We start from the raw sequence: 19,994 nt of genomic DNA on the forward strand, positions 1-19,994 counted from the left end.
TTTCTCTTAACTAGATTTCAATTCGCCAAAGTCTAAATTCAGACGCATCTAAAATTTGGTATCTTTCGCTATGCGAAATACCCGATAACTAGTCGAACGTGATTTCGCTCCGCCAAATCAACCTAAACTTTGTAACTCAAATAGTCAATATTTGAATACCAAAATAAAGCCTGAATTCGCTCCGCCAATTCACTCTTAAATTGGTCGAAGTAAAGAACGCTAATTGGCGCTACGAAACAATTCAAATCTACAGATTGCAAATCTGTACGACAGGCATGTGAGTCGCTATAAGCTATAACTTGATGAATACGGGTTTGCCAATGTGCATCTAGGAAGAAGTGGATAATTTTATGCTTTTTACTTCTTTAAAAGTTTGATTTAAAGCTCTAGGCATTTTACCCATAGTAACATTATATGCAAACGCACATTACCATTCCATCGTTTTATTGTTATTATTGCCTTGCTTTAAAGCTGATGGACCCACTTTACATAACCGTTAATAAGATGGTGAACAGTTGTTATTAGTCAAGTTGCAATTGAGAAAAACTTGTCTGTGAAATAAGTTTTCGGTCGCACAATTTTGGAAATTTCAGGAGGTACCCACAAACTTTACTGGGTAATAGTGAGAAAAATGGAGCCTACTTTGATGCAAATAGGAATGAGTTCTTCTTCGATCGACACCGGGAGGCTTTCGATTGCATCTTCTTCTTCTACCAAAGTGGCGGAAAGCTCCTCAAGCCACAAAACATGTCTGCTGAGGAGTTCTTAGACGAACTGACGTTCTACGAAATGGGCACTGATGTCATTAACAAGTACATTGATACGTACTGTCCCAATCTGAAAAGACCAAACTGTTCAGAAACTGTGTCTGTTCGGACAAGTTCGAGCACGCGATCATTTGTGGGAATTCACGGCATGAAGGGGGAAAGGGAGGGTGTGAAGCATCGACTGTGGGAGGTTTTTGATAAGCCAGAGACCTCTGCAGCTTCTAGGACAGTTGCAGGTATTCAACTTTTGACTATTCTAAATGATGATCTCAGATCATAAAAAGAACTGGCATTTTTTGTTCAAAGTTTTAGATTTTATACAAATGGTTTTGCAAAAAAGTGATTCATTTGAGGGACACCCTGCCAGCAAAACGGTCTCTTAAATATCATCAAAAATTGCTTCGTTTAGTTTTCAATTGCGTAGTGATTCCATACTGATTACGCAATTACCTGTTTTTGAATGGCGTGATGATCTTATTTGATTGCACTACCTTTTTCTATACATCCCGTGTACTGCAAAATGTCTTGCTCTTTTTCCATTGATACTTTTCCTATTTTTAATGGCATATATTTTTAATGGTATGGCCAGTCCCGGATCTGAATAGGATAGAAACCATAGTCAGCGCGCAAACTGCAAACCATGACATCAATTTGTTTCCTGAGGCTCGTGAATATATTGTTTTTTTTATGGAGCAACAGATTGTTCCTGGGATTTTACATGTGAGTAATAGGTCGATATCCAGGTCAAAATTTAACTCCCAAAAAAGGCTGATGGGTGGGAGTGCAATAAGCAGTGAGAGGAATTTGAGAAATATTTTCTTTTTGGCTACCCACCTTCCTGGCTTCTGTTCCTTTTTGGCTTCTGTTCATTTAGTGAGCATGAATGCTCTTTTTTTGGTGACTATGGCCACTTTTTTTGCGTCTGAGACTTTCACGTGGTACCATCATTGCAGCCAACATTGGTCAGGCTATGGTCAACCTGGATTTGAACCCGCTTTTCACAATGTTCGAACTGTAGCGATTTCACGATAATTCATTCTCTCATTGCAGCCTACAGTCGAACTTACTCATTCAGCACAATTTCTATCCTGCGATTATTTCCTCCAAAGTTTTCCAAAGAATAGCTTCAAACGTCCAAGGAGAAAATTAATCGAATTCTGACTTCCACCCAACCCTTTTTGTGATCTATTCTGTGTATTTTCTTTCAGACACCCCTCCCTATCCCCCAATCTCCCGCAGCTTAAGGGGCATGAAAAAGGCCTACGTACTATTTTTTACATGGTGTGCTTTTTAAGAACACAATTTTGCTGCGCTGTGTCACAAACGGCACTGGGGCTCCGATGCAGAATAGATACCCCTCTTGTTTAGTCAACGTTAGAAATCAATCCCCTATCGTTGATGCCCAGGGAGGGTGGTGAGAATATTTGGGATCTTTTCCGTTTGTGCCCCCCTCCCCTTAGTACGATATACACCCCCCAGTTACGGAGCACGTGACATTACATTGTAAATCATTATGTAAAAATATAGCACGTGCGTCTGGTGGATGCAAATAACATGCACCCACTGAGCTGGGGGGGGGGACAAACGGAAAAGATCCCATATTTGTTTGTGTGCCTGTTAAGGTATCTCGGTGTCTATGATAGTGCTATCAGTGATAGTGTTGTGTGTGGAGAGTGAGCACTACTTCCAGACTGTGCCAGTGAATGCCTCCACAGCTGACTCAGTCACTCCCACCCACACGAATCTTACACTTGTCAGACAGAAGGAGATCATTCCTGGCAAACGACGCAGGACAGATGAGAATCTCTACAGCTTGTTCATTGTAGAGAGTCTGGCCATGACTTGGTTCTCCGTTGAATTCCTCATCAGGTATGCATTAGTAAATACTATAAAGTGTGTATAAAGAGACAATCAGGACAGCTCGGTATGTTGTCGCAGAGCTTTCGTGGGAAAGGAAAACGAAAATCAACGTCAAATCGTAATTTAAGATTCAGTCAGCACATAGAGCCAAACCTAATTTAAAACATTTTTGCATATACATGCAAGTATTGATCAAATATCTTTGCCCTCGATTTGTTTCTCTATCAAATCTAGTCCAATTTGGTAATGAAAAAACTAAACCCCAGTAAGAGTTACAGACTGAATTTTGCAGTACAACGGTAGAAATATAGTGGATACAGTTACAAAAGCGAACCGCAAAAACGAAGTATTCGGACAGATTGGAACCGCTGGGGCGAACAGGGAGGTGTAATTTTTTCCCTTGTAATTTGTGGCTCAACTCAATGCTCTGATATCTCTCATCGACAACATTGGCTAAATGACCACATATAAAATTTTGAGAACAATCTTTGTAGTCAAAAACTTCGATGTGAGAAAATTTTAAAATAGCGTAAAAATAAAAAATCTTCTACATTTAGCAAGCACCCATTTGCTCCGTACTTTTCTAACCAGTAAAACCACTTTTAAAACGAGTAAAACTTAAAAAATTTGTTTAATTTTAGATTCCGTTTTCTTTTTGTTTGTTATGGAATTTTTCTACAACTTTGAAAATTCAGTCTTTCGGTTTATCGTTTGCCGACTTGTACGTCTGACATACTGCTCTAGGTATCAGGTTGTTTTTGGAAAGGTTTATTAAAAATTTTTTTAGACTGAAATTGTAATAAAACGGATGAAAATTGAGAAAAATAGAGTTAGAAATGGAACTAAAATACCGAATATGGACAGAATTGGAACCATTGAAACAAACAGGCCGGTGTACAGTTTTCTTTGTCATATGTGGGCCAGCAACCCCTACATTTGCTACATCAGATTGGACCACCTAAAATACAAAATGCTTTCATTTTTTTTTTCAGAAAAAAAGCAAATAAAAACAAAAAACGTAGCAGACATCAAAACTGGAGCAAGGATTTTCCAAAGGGAATATGTTCTGTACACAAGGTTACGATCAATGACTTGAATAGCTGTTTCTAATACAAGGGATACAGACTCGAGTACGAAGTAACAGCAATGTGGAAGAGCAGATTAGGACTTTTGCATAACAGCTTTGAATAAAAACGCCAGAAATGTATGATTCAATTAAAACCCCAGATCTGCCCAGCCAACTCAAAACAATCTAAAAAGAGACACAAGATATTTTCCACAACATTGAACTGTTCAGTGATAAATGAATTAATTTGAAATCTTTTCGCCATCATAAAACAGAGCAACAGCAAGTCTTGAACAATTTAGACGCCGTCTCTCTAGTTTACAAAGAATCCCTTTTTCCCTCGGAAATCGTAATGAATAATAAGACACAAAACATCTCCTTAAACAATAATTGAAAGAAAAACAAGAAATTAGTTGTGTTGGAAGAACGTTTTTTGTTTGAGAGTAGCTTGAAAATCAGGGAAACGAAAAAAAATGGGATCTGAGTTAGAGCTGCAGTGTTTAGAGGGAAATTATTCGCTTGTCAGAAAAACCCAAAACAAAATACGACAATAATTGCAACCCTTCTGGATGAGAACCAGACAACGCAAGCCCTATGGTAACATTTGATTGCATATGGCAACAGAGGCCACAATCATCGGGTATGAAGAACTACAGTTGAACCTAAGTCAAAAATTTTATTCATCGTCAACTCAGTTCAGCGGTCAAATACCCCAGCTTAATTGGAATCCTTTTGATTGCTAACCACTCTAACGGCCAGAATGGTCACCTACCCTTCATCAATGCCATCTAACTGAGAGAAAAAGGGCCATTTGAATACGCTGTTAAGTGGTAAGGAAAAGTGGGCTATGCCGAGCATATAGGGTAATTAGGATACTTTTACACGCAAAAAGGTTGGCCACCAAAAGGACTGAAGTTCGGCCGCTCAAACATGGTTCTTGAAGTCCAATTTGAGGCGCTGCTTAAATCTTGTCTGAAAAGGCTGACGATTCTGGTTTTTTTTCAGTTACTCAATAACGATAGGCAGATTCGTTAACGTATTTAAGCCGTGCAAAGTAGATGCTAATTTGCAATCGAGCTCAAGTTTTCTCCTCGCTGGCCTCCGAATATCAAAAAAAGGTGGTCTTATGTAGGTGACAGTCAACAAGACAGATCTAATGTGATTCTTCTCGAAAGGTGTAAGGAAAATTGACGTCTTATGAAGATCAAATGTTTTACGAGCAAAAACGGCAGATCACAAACGTTGCCTCGAGTGATTGGGTGCTACATTCCAACAAGGCGACTCGGTAATGTGCGTACGCACATAATGTTCCGACCCCGCTCATCCACATTCTTGACGTAATTGGCTACCTAATAATGTAGCTGTATAAAATTTTCAAAAACATACACATCGTTCAATGAACAACCAATGAAATACGATAGCGCCACGCTAGAGGGCCAACAAAAATTGTTGATAATAGGACTACTAGAAAGGATAAAAATCATAATCAAGCAACAAAGATTATTTACGACCAAAACTATAATAAAGTCTATAATAAAATATATTAATCAAATCTATAATAAAAAATCATTAATAAAATCAAACTCGCATCAGATAAAAACCAAAACAATTCAACCTACATTTCATTAGAAGAGACATGGGACGTGTCCCCAGTGCGACTGGTTAACAGGTAGACAAAAAAAGGAGGAAATAGCTGCGAAGTTCAAAAATACTTTTCCCTTTTTGAAAACAATTAATTGCACAATTATTAATGTCATTAAATATCAACTGAAAACACTAAAATGTTCATTTATATCTACAAAGGAAGCAATTGAGACAAGTCACTATCCAATTTGCGATGGCGAAAATTTTAAAAGCCAATGGACCAACGATTATTGTTATAATCTAAAAAGAAACCAAAAATTATATGAAATATACAAATATATAAAAATGCAACATTTTACCAAATCTCGTGGTAGCAAAACTAACTAGCCAAGAAACGAACAATTGTAACTAATGCCGTTATAAGGATTAAAATGTAGCTCACGGGAGACGCTTTGTTAACTGTTTATACAGAGACTGAGCTACAAATCAACCGAAAAACTCTATAAAAAAGACGAAGCTCAAAAACCCAAACCTATTTTTGAAAACAGATAAAATCAAAGTTCAGAAAAGATTTAAGATTACAACAAAAAGCGATGGATTAAGTTTCCACAACTCAGGAAGCCAATTGGACCTGTTAATAATGAGACTAAGTAACGAGCCCACAAACAAACGAATTCATAAAGAAGCAAAAACTTCAAACAAATTTACAACACGACACTGCTCAAGGCACTATTATAAGATGTTACCTGCAGGAACTGTAATTGTACATAATCTCGATACTTTTAATTAAACTACAAGGTCGAAGCAATCAGTTAAAAAGCATAACCGAGCACCAAAATTAGTTGCAAACCAACAAAAGTATCTAAAACCTCTAATGAGTGAGATCGAGTAACATGGCGACAAAAATAAAAGCAAAAAGGAGTCAAACGAAAAAAAATGTTTTTTTTTATTTTAATTTGAAAGTCCTTAGAACAAACGGCTTTAAGTTGAAATCTTCAACTCGGTTGCAATATACGTCTTTGAGAAGCAATTTAGGTCTATCGGTATTGGGTAAATGGCCCACAACAACGAAAAGAAAGACAAACTCGGGCAAAATCAAAAACCCACAAAGTTTTGCGAGAAAACTGTTTCTCAGCCCAAAAAAAAATAAACTATTCAACAAAAACAATTGACATACTACATACGCCTCTTTCCAACGTTGTGCATTTTTTCTAATGCATTTTTTTAATTGGACTTGTCATTAATGTGATAGTTCGACAAGGAAACAAAATGAACATAAAAAATGCAACTTCGCTAAAAAAAGAAAAATTGAAAACGCGTAGTACCAAAATAATGAAACATTTAGTTGAATATAAAACCCTTGCCGACATTTTTTCTTCATCAATGGAATCTCTTTTTATTTTTACTGAGACTGCGCCCGAAATTGAGAAAAATAAGAAAAATAACGGCAAAGTTCAAAAATTCACCGATATTTTTTCAAAAAATATATATTCAAAGTCTTCTCAGACATTAGATAACAACTGAAAAAAATGTCTGGTGTCTTTTCAAAAATAAATGGATCTTTGATTAGGGACTTTAAGTCATTGAACTACAAAAAATCATAAGAAATGAAAACAAAACACAAGATGTCTTTAAAATATTTACGAAAACAATTGGTCAGAGACATAAACACCGTGAGCTTAATTCTGAAAACATAATATAATGTAGCTCGGTCTCGTTTATTGTAAACAATATCTGTCAATAATTGAGCCCTGATTTGAAATTTTTGTCCGTAATTTACACAATAAACGTTTACGTAGCGGAAAATTTTTGAAAAAAAATTCGCGCCCCAATAAAATCTAAAAAAAATTCATCAAAAGGATTCATGGTGAGATCAAGATCAGCCCAGATATTGCTGAGCGTCTAACAAAACACTCATTTATTGAAATCGGTGCAAATTAGGTCAATTCTACACAAAATTTTTGCAGACCATAGAGATCCCTTCTGAAAAAAGTGAGGCTACACTCCAATCTCCTCTGGGACAGATTCCAAAAAGAGTATGTTTTTTAAAAAAAAATAGGTAAAAAATTAAAATTTATTTTGAACAGAAACCCGAACAAAGATAATATTGTTCGATTGGCTGTAGTAAAGAAAAACGACAATGAACTACGTTTTATTTCTCCACTTTATGCTGTCATAGCAAGTATTTTAGCTACAGATAAATCACATAACAAAAGGAAAGAAAGTGAGAATCAAACTGCAAAACAATTTCTTTTGAAATTACTCTAGAAAAATACTTGAACCAAATGATCGTGAACAGCAAAAAACTAAACATTATTTAAAATTTTTTACGATTTCTTCACGAAAAAGTGTAAAGTTTCCCCTCTCATAATTGAGAAAGCAGCCGTTGCACAATTTTTTTTTTGTCCAACACCACGCTCTGAATTCTCTCATTGAAAAATTCAGCTATAATGCACCAATTAGATGGTTTGGGAACCCAATTTTTTCTGAAAAAACATCAACTCGAGAGACATCAACACAGAAAAGTTGAAGAAGCATTTTGCTAATTTTATTGTGTGCCAATTTGCTCCATTAAATTGTCTTGAAATTTTTAAACTTAAATTTTTTTCGTTTTCAAACACGTTTTCTTAGAATCGTTCCTGAATATTCGATCATGCAGTGTATCCTGATGTCGACTTGATCGGTTGAAACACTGCTCTCATTGTTAGATTAGTTTTGATAAAGATCAGTGAAGAAATATTTGCTAAAAGAAAAGCGTGAATTACAAAAAATTAAAGAAGTAGCATTTTTCTCCGTTTTGTGTTGAAAAAATTGCTTTCTAACAAGTTTAGCATTCCCTACTTAATATAAAATGAACCGTATTTGATTCTTTTTGCCATAGAAAAAAAGTTACTCGGCTTCTTAGCTCAAAAAAAATCTTTTACGTCCGTAATGTGGCATAGCTGAAAAAATAATAGTCTCTTTCAGAAAAGGACTATTTATGAATCCATGCGAAACGTGGCAAAACAAAAAAGTTTTTAAGGCTTTAACGGCTTTTTAAGGCTTTGATGACCCCTATTAGTATAAATGAGGTACCATATAGGGTCCTTTTTATGATGAGTTCAATCAACCCGGAAAATAAGCAAATTGTTAGCCCTGACAATTGGTTTCGTGCACTGAAACAAAGCAATATTACCGAAAACTATTGAAATCGACTATAATGAACATAAAAACAATTTATTAAGAATAAAAATGTCAGAATAATTATTTCCAAGGAATCTTTAATCAGTTTTCAGAGTTAACATATCAGTTCAATCTATTTTAATCTATTTGTCGATTTCAAGGGAAATACGATGCAGTCAGTGACCTCCTCAATAGCAAAAATATTACTGTTTTTGAACTCGATCTTTGTGAACTAGCTATATTAATTTTTTCGCGGAATAGTAAGGAAAACTTCTTTTTTTTAAATAGAGGAGAACATAATTTATGTACTTTGTATTCAATGGAAACGAGCTAAAGAGCGCTTCGGGTTAACGCCAGGGATATAAAAACCGTTTTCCTATTCAACGCAGACGTTTCAACTTTTACAGCACTTTCATCTGACGGGGTAGTGATATGGAAAACTTTACTGCACCGAATCAAAGCGAAAACATTTTTAAAAATTTCCTTCACAGTTATGTCTCTAATTTTATTTGTGGAAACAAGGAACTGCGTGAAAAAATTATCTTCTTTAAAAAACTGTATTTTAGAATATAAAGAATAGATATGAGGTAATTGGGTGTCCAGTATATCTCCAGGAAGCCTAACACATGAAATTTCAGTTTTAACTGCATACATTATCCCTTAAAGAGCATGAGTCCATAGATTTAGGTAAGTCGTACAGTGTGCAGCAATTATTAAATTGTTATGTCAAGGCTTCCCCTTGAAGAGCAACTCTTGCTCGTGGAAAAACCTAACTGATGTCAAGTAAATTCACTGCTATATTAATCATTATGTAGTCTTACTTTTTGGCTTCACTTGAATTAAAACATTATTACATTATCTCAATTTTTCAGATTAGTGTATAAAGCTATCTCCAAAATTTCCCCGTATGTTGACAATTTTGGCATACAGAGGTAAAAATGCAGCCATATTTTTCAATTATAAGAAGTGGTTGCGTAAGTTAAACAAAATAAGCGTCGAGATCTGTTATGATGCTTGCACTACTTCACAGTATCCTGGGTACTGTATTTCTGAGCTATGATTTTTTTCGAAATTGCGAAAATAAAGCTTACGCAGCTCAACAAATTGTTTGAGGAAATCTATTTTCCTATAAAAGATTCAACAATAAAAAATAAAGTCAGTTTTCAGCTTTGAAACAACAAGGAGGCTCGGTAATGTGCGATCGCACATAAGTTTCCGACCCTGCTCATCCACAATTTTGACATAATTGTCTATCAAATGAGGAACAGATAGGAAAACCCAAAAATTCAAGTATTTTTCAAAAAAATTGGTATATGAACGAAGAGATAGCCTTCAAAGCAAATAACTCAGTGGAGCAAAAAATGATGCTTTAGATTGATGAGATATGCGATATTAAGAAAGCGAACGAAGACGAACGGTAATGTCAAACAACAACAACAAACATTAATTATATCAAAAAATTTATGTCCGTTCTAAAAAACAAAACTTAATAACAAAGTCAAAATAGCGTTAGACAAAACTGAAACTAAACAAAATAAATTTTAATTCACCAGAAAAAGTGATTATTCACCAGTTCATAATAAGGCTTGGTGACAATTAGACAAAAAATCACAGAAATTTTAAAGTTAAAAAATTCGATGAATTTTTTTTAAAAAAAAACCTTTATTTTCAAAGTAATGAAAACCATTAAGAATCAGTTGAAACATCCCATAGGTTTAAAATTTGCCAATGTTTCTATAAAAGGGAATTAAGAACTGTCGGTATTCAATTTTTTATTCAGTTACAAAAAGGACAACAAATAGACAACAAACAAAAAATCAAATAAAAACTTGCCAGAAAATGCTTTCGAAGCCGTAAAGACATACTTTGGCCCTCAAAATGTGTTTGATTGCACCTTCGTGGAACAACTTTAATGTATTATGTGACCGCTCATTAATGAAACTAGGTAACTATTACACAAAAAGAAAAAATGCAAAATTATGTAATACTTGTTCTTTTCGAAAAAAGTTTATTTCCAAAGGCATGAAAGCCAATAATTGCAAAATGAAAATTTTGAATAGGTTCGTCCACTCTTCCAAAAGAAGCTCTTGAGACCTGCAATTATCCAGAATATATCTTACGTCCAAAAAAAGATCGTCAAATATGACAAAAAATCAAAAATTCCTTTACTTTTTTTGTAAAAACCTGCGTGGAAGCCAGTAAAGTCATAACGAATTCTTTTAAACCTTTAGATTTTGTGACACTAATCCCTTTTGAAACCTTCCCTTGAAATGTATCATGTGGCCACTCATTAATGAAACTAGGAAACAATTAGACCAAAAAGAAGAAAGCGAGATTATGTATTTCTTGTTTTTTCGAAAAAAATTTATTTCCAAAGACATGAAAGCCATTAATTACAAAATGAAAAAAATGAATAGATTCGTTTTTCTTCCTAAGGAAACCCTTGAGACCTGCAGTTATCCACAACACATTTTACGTCTACAGAAACCACGTCAAATATGACAAAATTCAAAAATTAATTTACTTTTTTTGTAAAAAACAATTCCGTGTCGAAGCCAGTAAAGTCGTAACGATTTCTTTAAAAACATTAGATTTTGTGACATCAATCTCTTTTGACACCTTCTTTTGACAAAAGTAATGTCATATTTAACCTTTAATTACCAGCTAACAAACGGACAAAAAAGAACAAAAGTGCGAAGTTAAACTGTTTTTTTTTTCATTTTGGAAAACAATTGTTTTCAAAGTCATGAAAGCCATCAGCTATCTAGTATTATCAGAAAATTGGCTCATGTAATCTCCCATTAAAAGCCAATCAAACCAGATCATTGTACATTAAATTAAAAACGACTAAAAAGACAAAGTAAAAATGACAGTTAAGAGGAAATTAAAAATTCAATTAATTTCTTGGAGAAGGTATTGTCGAAGCGGTAAAGAACCACAGTGTATATTTCAGGATTTAAATATTATAAATTGCGCATTAATTTGATCGCGAATAATGTGATATATGAACTGCCAGAAACGTGGTAATTTGACAAAACTAGAAAACATGAAAAATGGGCAAATACATATAAATTAAAAAAAAAATCGTGAAATCTAGTAGTATCAAAGCCAGAACAACATAACTTAAAACATGAAACCGCAATGAATACTGATTTTGAATTCAGTGGAAACAAGGAGCATTCTTTGATTGCTGACACTAAGCTGCAAGTTCACTAAATTAAGAGAAAAATGGAGGCAAATTCAATAAGCCATTTTTTATTTAAAATCAAATATTTTAAATGTCAAAACGACCATAAGCTTTCAAGCAATCAACTAAATAAATTAATTTGGAGATTATTAGTAAGACAATAGGACCTATCACTAGTGAGCTTTGATTTGAAATGCTCTGTTATTTAAATAATATAAAAAAAATTGAATTTTTTATATAAAAAACCGACTGATGACAATCCGAATTATTTTTGGATTCTAACGGTCCAAGATTGGTACAAAACTAGTCCTGCTAATGCTAATTGTCCATTAAGAATATTTAATTTTTCCAATGTCATAGATATAGATATTTTGTTTGTTAAAAAATCGAAAAAAATGCTGCGTTTTTGATAATTAAAGGATAAGGTTAGCAAAAAACGGCAAGGTTTCAATTACAGAGCACTCTCAACGGAAGTTGAAGCAGAATTAGCCCCCCTTTGCAGTCTATAAAGATTGTGTTAGTGGTGTTTTTGGTGTGCACTTCCCGCAAATTTAATCAGAGTGGACTAAAGAAAAATTTTTCGTGCTGTTTTTGATGAAAAAGTCTGAATTTTGCGAAATATTTAGCCGGAATTTGTGACAAAAAATTCAATAAAAATAGCCGACTATATTTTGTCTTTAAAAACAAAATCTTTAGCATTTTCTTGAAAAATTTTATTAAATTTTAGCAAAATTGGCGAAATTTTAGTCAAAAATTCCGAGAAAAGGTGAATAAAATCAACGGAATTCACTCTATTTTCTCGAAAGTTTAAACCTCGATATCGCCCTGTAAAAAACGAAAATCAAAAAAATCTTTATAAATCCATATTCTACGCTGGACAAGCTTTCTAATGATACCAGTCTCAACTCTCTACGATGAATATATCGATCGGCCAAAATTGACTGAACAAAAAAAACCCATTTGAGTATATAGTTCCTCCCCCTCAAGAGGGTTCGGAACAAATATTACACTTATAATTATCGGCTTTGTTAATGTATCAAAATCAAAAACTAATTTGTTTGGTGTCGCACCATTTTGAAACACACCGTTGATGGTTGAGAACTGAAATCCAATTAAATAAATCTAAATTGAAATCCAATTAAGAAGAAATGGCTCTCTGTCAAAATGTTGGATTTTGCGATTTCATAATGTGAGATCTATCATTTTTCATAACACCTCTTGAAGTCAGCACAGATGCCACTAAGATTGCAGTTTGAACTGTAATAATGTTAATGAGAACAAATCGACTTTCAGGATGAGTGCAAATTAAAAACTTGTGAAATCTCCTAATTAGACGACATTAAATGCCTTAGAGTGAACAAATTATAGCGTACATGATGAAATCCTTAGGGAATGCAAAAGATTCGCCGAAAGCAACTAAATGGAGTACATTAGTCGTTTTTCGTTAATTTGCAACCAAAATTGTCAATGTGTTCGCCATTTTTTTTTATATGTTATCGAGTCTTTCATTCTTTTTACTATGGTTTGTAAAAAAGAATAGCTTCATTTGAATTGGAAATTGCAAGTGTTCAGTACCCTTAAGTTGCCGAAAAGTTGGCAAACAGTAGGACAAAAAATTTCAATAAAGCAAAAAAAACGCTCAATCATTTATTTTTGAGAGAGAAATTTTTTCCAAATTTGATACCTCTCTCTCGATGCTTTGATCTGACACAAATCCAGTTCAGTAGAAAAATTGTTATTTTGATTGGAAAAATCTTGTTATAATAAAGATATTGTAACGCAGAATTGTAAATAGTAACTTTTGCACCTCTACATTCTGTTTTTGTTGAGATATAGACTGACAAGTCTTTTCTCAGAGAAAAAATTGCACTACTTATTTGAACATGATTTCAATCAAGGCATTATATTTATCATACAATTAACAGGCTTGAAAAAAACATTATTGTACAAATATCATCAGCTTATACATTGTCCTCTCTTAAACCTGTTTCAGCCCTGATTTGGCATCACTTGCCAAGCATGTTCACCAAACATAATGTCACACCACCAGCACAATCACACCATACTTCATCACATCAAATTCATATTCACACCAGCTATATCACACCACAGTCATATTCAATCCATGCTAGATCAGTTAACATCAATCCAAATTTATACCATACTTTATTAGACTTGACCAAGGAGATCGCGATTACACCCTCTAAGTGAACCGGCATATAGTGAATTCACCTGCTAAGTGACCTGTGAGAGAGATCAATGGAAGAATGCGAACAAAACTGCTAATTGGTTCGAGAGGTTGTCAATACACCTGGCAATTGACCCAGCTGATCGGAAATAATCCAGACAAGAAAACGGGAAATCGTAAGCACACAAGCTAGTCGGTCAAAATGAGCGTCAGCACACCTGCTGAGTGACCTGAGGGATCGTAAATGATCCCCCTATGTGATCTAAGTGACCGGGGGGTCATAAACACAACTGCTAACTGACCAGGGTAATCTAGATTTACTCCTGCTAAGTGGCCCTTGAGATTTTGAATACACCTGCTAAGTGAACTAAGAGATCACTAGACAGGTTGCAAAATGACGGGACTTCGAAAAAATATCTGCTATGTTATGTTGGAGGTCATGAACACACTTGCTAAGTGTCCCAGAGATCTTGAATACAACTGCTAAGTGAACTAGGAGATCGTGCATAAACCCGCTAACTGAAATGGGAGACTGTGAACTCATCTGCTACGTGACCAGGGAGATCATGAAAGGAACAGCTAAGTGACTTGGAAGGTCGTGGACAAACCTCCTAAGTGAACTGAGAGCGTGAACTTACCTGCTAAGTGATCAAGGAGATCATGATTAGAACTGCCAACTGACCGGGGCGATCTTGATTACACCTGCCAGTCGGCCCAATAGATAGTGAATTCACCAGCTAAGTGATCCAGAAGATGTTGAACACAACTGCTAAAATGCCCGGTAAATCATGAAAACATTTGTCTGCTAACCCGAGCGGATCGTGAACAATCAGTTAAAGGACCCAAGACGTCGCAAATTTAACTGTTTTTATTATGCAACACGAATCTGAATGCCCAAAGAATGTCACTTCACTCACCGCTCTGGCATCTCAAAACGTTTCCCTCGCACACCTACCGTAACCTGAACGCAACTTTCCTCCTCGTATGCAGTATGCAATATCCAGTGTCCCATTCATCAAGGATAAACAAAACTGGTAACGCGTCTTTACAGCTAAAATTTTTGAAAATTTCAGTTTTGATTTTACGCTGCAATGATAATGATCATTCTGAAGCCAATTTTTTCGGGAACAATGAATAAATTTTTTAAATGTAGAAAAGCTGTTTTTTTCCTGATTTTGCAAGATGATTATGAAATATGCAGGTTCACTACTGAACTGCTATTGTTGCACACAACGGGGTTGATCAAACTGTCTAATTGAAGACATAAGAGGAGCTCAAAACACAACTTTCGGAATGCTATTAGAGAAACAAATTTTGACACCATTATAACATGCTATCATTCTAATTAGCAATTTTTTATTGGAAAAATTTGAAAGAAATCAAAGCAACTCTTTAGAACTCAATGAAAGCTAAAAACGTAGCTGAATAATTTAATTTTCAGCGACAGAGCCCACCCAGTGAAGTGAAACTTGAAGCATAATGATTACAAGAGTATTAAAACTCGACAAATCCCGATAAGATGGTACTAAGATTTTTTAAAGATTTTAGCGTAACTATTTTGAAATTATGTTATATGAACTCCATTTTTATGAAAATGGCCTTCTTATCTGTCAAAGGCATCTTAGTTTTAATAAAATTATGAGGCAGACTTCCAAATTTTTCAATGTACTTCTTATAAGGAGCAAAAAGTAGAACAAAACATTCGGACGAATTTTGGATCTTTCAGTATTTGTATTCCACATTTTTGGTAGAGAGTTATGAAAAATTAGTCAGAAAATTTCAAATGACAAAAAGCCGATCAGTTGGCCAAACTGCGGAAGCTATTTTTTGTGAGCAATGCGAGGAATTTAGTTAAGAAAAGCGCAGAAGAATGAGATAAAAGCTATGTAAGAAATGTGCTGATCAACGCTTCAGGTGAGTTGCGACGCACTCTCAAATGCGCTAAAACTTTGTAAGAAATGCGCTGAAAAAAAACGTGCTGACATTTAAAAAAAATGTGCAGAAGTTACGTAAGAAATGCGCTGAAGAAGCACTAATTTTTTAAGTTTCAGCGCCTTCTGAAAATTTCGTCACATTTCAGCGATTTCAATGCTTTTCTTGCATAATTTAAGCGCATTCAGCGTATTTTTTCAAAAAATGCGCTGAAACGGCCCTGATATCTCGGCCCCGGCACGTTTGTAGATTTGATTTACAGAGCTTGCTTTTTCTCTTGTATGTTTTAATGCTTTTTGAATGGAAGCATAGTTAAATGGTTTGCAATGAACGGTTTTGATTGCAGGTTTTTCACCTGCCCGAGTAAAGTTGAGTTTCTGAAGAGCATCCTGAACATCTTTGACTTCCTGGCAGTGGTGCCGTTCTATTCCTCTCTGTTCGTGGAGTATGGCATGTTTACTTCCAAACTGGACAATGTGAAGGCCAGACCTCTCTCCATGCTGCGCATCACTCGACTTGTTCGCATATTCCCCATCCTCAAACTCACCAGACACTCCAAGGTTTAACATGAAAATTGTTGATTGTTTTCCTTTTCAACACCCGGATCACTATCCTTAGTCGAGAAATAATGAATAATTTGTCAAAAAATTTACATTTTTTGGAAAACAGTGGATAATTTAAACATTTATAAACTTCTGGAAAAATAAAGCAAAATTTTTTATCAAAAAACTTTTAGTGTTTTCTAAATTCCTTCTCTAACTCACGTAAATGCCCTATGACATTTAATTCACTTGAAAACCTAAATATGAAGACATTCAAAATTAATTGATCATTTATAATTATATATGAATTTATAAAAATTTATAAAATTCTAGAAAAAATGAAAAATTTACAAACATAGAAAACTTAATAACATAGAAATCTTCAGTAGCATAGAATGGAATAGCGTCTTAATGAACTGAATGGGTCTTTTATTGTTCTCTCAATGTAATCCCACAAGATCATAATTGATTAATTGGCATAACTGATTAATTGGGAATAATAAGCTTGAGCTGACCTGGAACAATAACGAACTGAAATCAATGATTTAAGAACTTACAAATCCTGGGTCACACATTCCGGTCGAGCTTGAATGAGTTGGGACTTCTTATCTTCTTCTTCTCAATGTCAGTCATCCTCTTCTCAAGTGCAGTGTACATTGCAGAGCAGGACTACAAGCCAAAGGTATACCACATATGCATAAACTGAAGCACTTTCTTCCACTTACACGCTCATGCAAACCACCAACTCATTGTTTTGATCACACATACAGACATAGAAATGAAAGCAGGCTGAAATTTGATATTTTGAAATAAGACACGATTTTCACACAAGCAGGCTTGCATGCAGTATTGTTCCGACCCCCACTTTAGTGGGGAGGGAGGAACCATATACTCAAACGGTTTTTTTTCTTCAGACAATTTTGGCCGATCGATATATTCATCGTAGAGAGTTGTGAGTGGCATCATTCAAAAGCACGTACACCCTAGAATATGGAATTAAAAAGATTTTTTTGAATTTCGTTATGAACAGGGATTTATGGAGATTTACAGTTTTGTAAATATTCGACAGTTTTTATTCACATTTTCAGTCATTTTTGCTAAAAGTTGGCACAATTTTGCTAATACTATTTAAAATAAGTTAAAATTCCTAACAGTAGAGGGTTTTATTACTTTCAAAGACCAAAAAGCGTTGCTGAATTATTTGATTTGAGTTTCTTTGGCTAAAAAAAAAATTGTTAAAGTTTTCAAAATTCAGATTTTTTTCTTCAAAAACTGGACAAAATTTGCTTTTTTGATCCAATTTGTTTAATTTTGCCAAAAGCGGAGACCTAGAAACCGCTGACGCAATCTCTCTAAACCCCAAAAGAGAGCTAGTTGAAATTAAATTAAAAGTATTTTGTAATTAAAGATTGACTGTTTCTTCCAAATTTTACTCGATAATCATACAAAATGCATCATTTTTTTTAAATATTTGAAGTATTTCAATCAAAAATTGGTCTAATTTCGAAACCATTGGAACATTTGGACAGTTTTTTGGGCGCGCGGTAAAATCAAGGATAGATTTGATATTATCATAGATTCTTACCATCAGAAACTTTTTAATTTTTATTTTGGTGCTTCCTTTTTTCAAAATAATTTGCTTTTTTAATTGTTAAATAATGACAAAAATTTTTATACCCAGGTCCATTATTGGCAACTCCGTTTTACATTAAAATGAGACCAAATGTAGTTCGTTTTCAGAGAACCTAATGGTTTTTATGGCTTTGAATAGTTTTAGTAAACTTTAACTGAATTCTTGTGTTTTTTTCTTCAATTGTTATTCTTTTAGCACTGTGATTGATAAGTCTATCTTTCAAAGGTCCAAATGACTTCTGCACTTGTTCCATGCATTCGGTTGTTACCGATTCTCTCTTATGTCATTGAATGTATGTGTTTAAAAGAAATTTCAGTGATTGTTTGAACTTTAATAGTACTTCTGTCAACTTTTAGCTTAACTTCAGTAATTACAGGTCAAACATTGTTTCTTTTAGAAGAGAAAACTAATTTTGTGGCGGATTCTCTTAAAAGAACGGTATCTTTGCTCTGGTACTACGAGTTTTAATACAAAATTTTGTGATTTTTGAGCATAATTGCCCATTTTTGCTGTTGTTTTTGCTTTTTTTTTCAAAATGTCACTTTACTTAACGATCTTACTGAAAAAAATCAAAACTGAAAATATTTATTGTTTTTTTAGCATTTGAGGACTGCAGCACCATTCTCTTTTAGAGTTTGTTTGAGTTTTTGTTTTTGCCAAGTATTTGTTGTTAATTTTTGTTGTCGTAAGCCAAAAATTGGGTATTTAAGGTCCTCAGTTGCCAACCATTGATCCTTAAATTAATTTAATAAATGATATCGATATATTGCGAATGGTTTTATTGACTTTCAAAATAAATTTTTCCAAAAAAGTAAAAGTTTTCTTCCATTTCTCCCTTTTTGTTCTGGTTTGAGTTTTTTTTCTTCTTTTTTTTCATTTTTGGATAATTTTCTTAAGTTAGCCTCAATTTTGAGAGATCTCTTCATTGTTGAGCTGAAAGCAATGGTGATTTTTCTGTTATTTAAACGTTTTGACTGATGTCTTTAGGGTTTAGACAATTTGTTTTAGAAGAATTTTGGTGAAATTTAGATACTTTTCAACTTTTGTAGTTTTTTCTAGTCATTTTACAAAAAAACTTTGTGTTGTTCAAAGGACACGAAAATTAAGATTTATTTTTCACGTGGTTTATGTTTTATAGTTTTAATGGCTTCAACACTGTGGTTTTGTAAAGTTTTTTTAAATTTTTTTAAATTCAGCTTGTATTTAATGTTAATTTATAGTCTAATGACTCAATCTCACTAATAACATGCGCAAGTAGCTTTCGAAAAGATTGCACAAAAAACTGTCTGCTCTTCCACTGTACGACTAACTGTCTAGCTTATGTTGGCTAATATTTTTGAAAATCATTGTTTTTAAAAAAAAAAAGGAGTTCTGAGATTTGCCAATCTTATTTCTGTTAACTTGTAGCTTAGCATCCCTTTAGACAAGTCACATCCCTTATCTAATCAACTACAAATTGTTTTTTATTACCATTTTTTCTCAAATGGTTTTTGTACTTGGTACAACCAGTTTTCGTAAAAAATTCGTGACTTTTGCATATTCGACCAATTTTGTAGGTTTTCATATTGTTTTCACAGTATCACAATAATTGGCGGTCCTCTCGTCAATTGACAAAAGCGCAATCAAATATTTGTAATGTTTACAGTTAAATGCTCAAGGTTTAAATGCCTGGGACATAGTTTTTGAGCAAATTTTTTGTGCAAATTTTTTCGTGTAAATTTTTTTGTGCAGTTTTTCGTTCTGTGTTTGTCGTTCTTTTTGTAGTTGTATGAAATATCCTGGATAAAGAAAGGTCGCATTAGTTCTCTATTGAGGTAAAAAAATCTCTCAATGATTTCATTTGATGCATAAGATTTCCAATCAGTTTGACATTAATTCTTATTAGAAAAAAGAACGTTTTTTTAATCTTTGCCCTTTTGTTCATTTCTTTTGGAACTGTTATGAAGTGTCATTGAGAAAAAGTCCCATGTTTTCCTCTAATGCAGTAGAAGATAATCTTTATTAAAGTATAAGTTTCTGATGGCGTTTTGATTTGATTTTTAATGGTTTTCAAAAAAACGGGCGAGCTTTGGT

The 19,994-nt window shown here is 34.0% G+C and overlaps 1 protein-coding gene across 3 annotated transcripts in view; it reads left to right on the forward strand.

The window, feature by feature from the left end:
- LOC142335273 (shaker-related potassium channel tsha2-like) overlaps positions 1-19,994 on the forward strand; it is a 50,390-nt gene that overhangs the window by 23,314 nt on the left and 7,082 nt on the right. For all 3 annotated transcript variants that reach the window (XM_075383699.1, XM_075383700.1, XM_075383698.1), the window contains 4 exons: positions 594-1,003; positions 2,390-2,636; positions 16,093-16,306; positions 16,839-16,970. In XM_075383699.1, coding sequence (XP_075239814.1) covers positions 594-1,003; positions 2,390-2,636; positions 16,093-16,306; positions 16,839-16,970 — 1,003 coding nt within the window. The remainder of the gene's footprint in view (positions 1-593; positions 1,004-2,389; positions 2,637-16,092; positions 16,307-16,838; positions 16,971-19,994) is intronic.

Source organism: Convolutriloba macropyga, chromosome 2 (genome assembly GCF_964194025.1).
Source record: "Convolutriloba macropyga chromosome 2, txConMacr16.3, whole genome shotgun sequence".
NCBI lineage: Eukaryota > Metazoa > Xenacoelomorpha > Acoela > Convolutidae > Convolutriloba > Convolutriloba macropyga.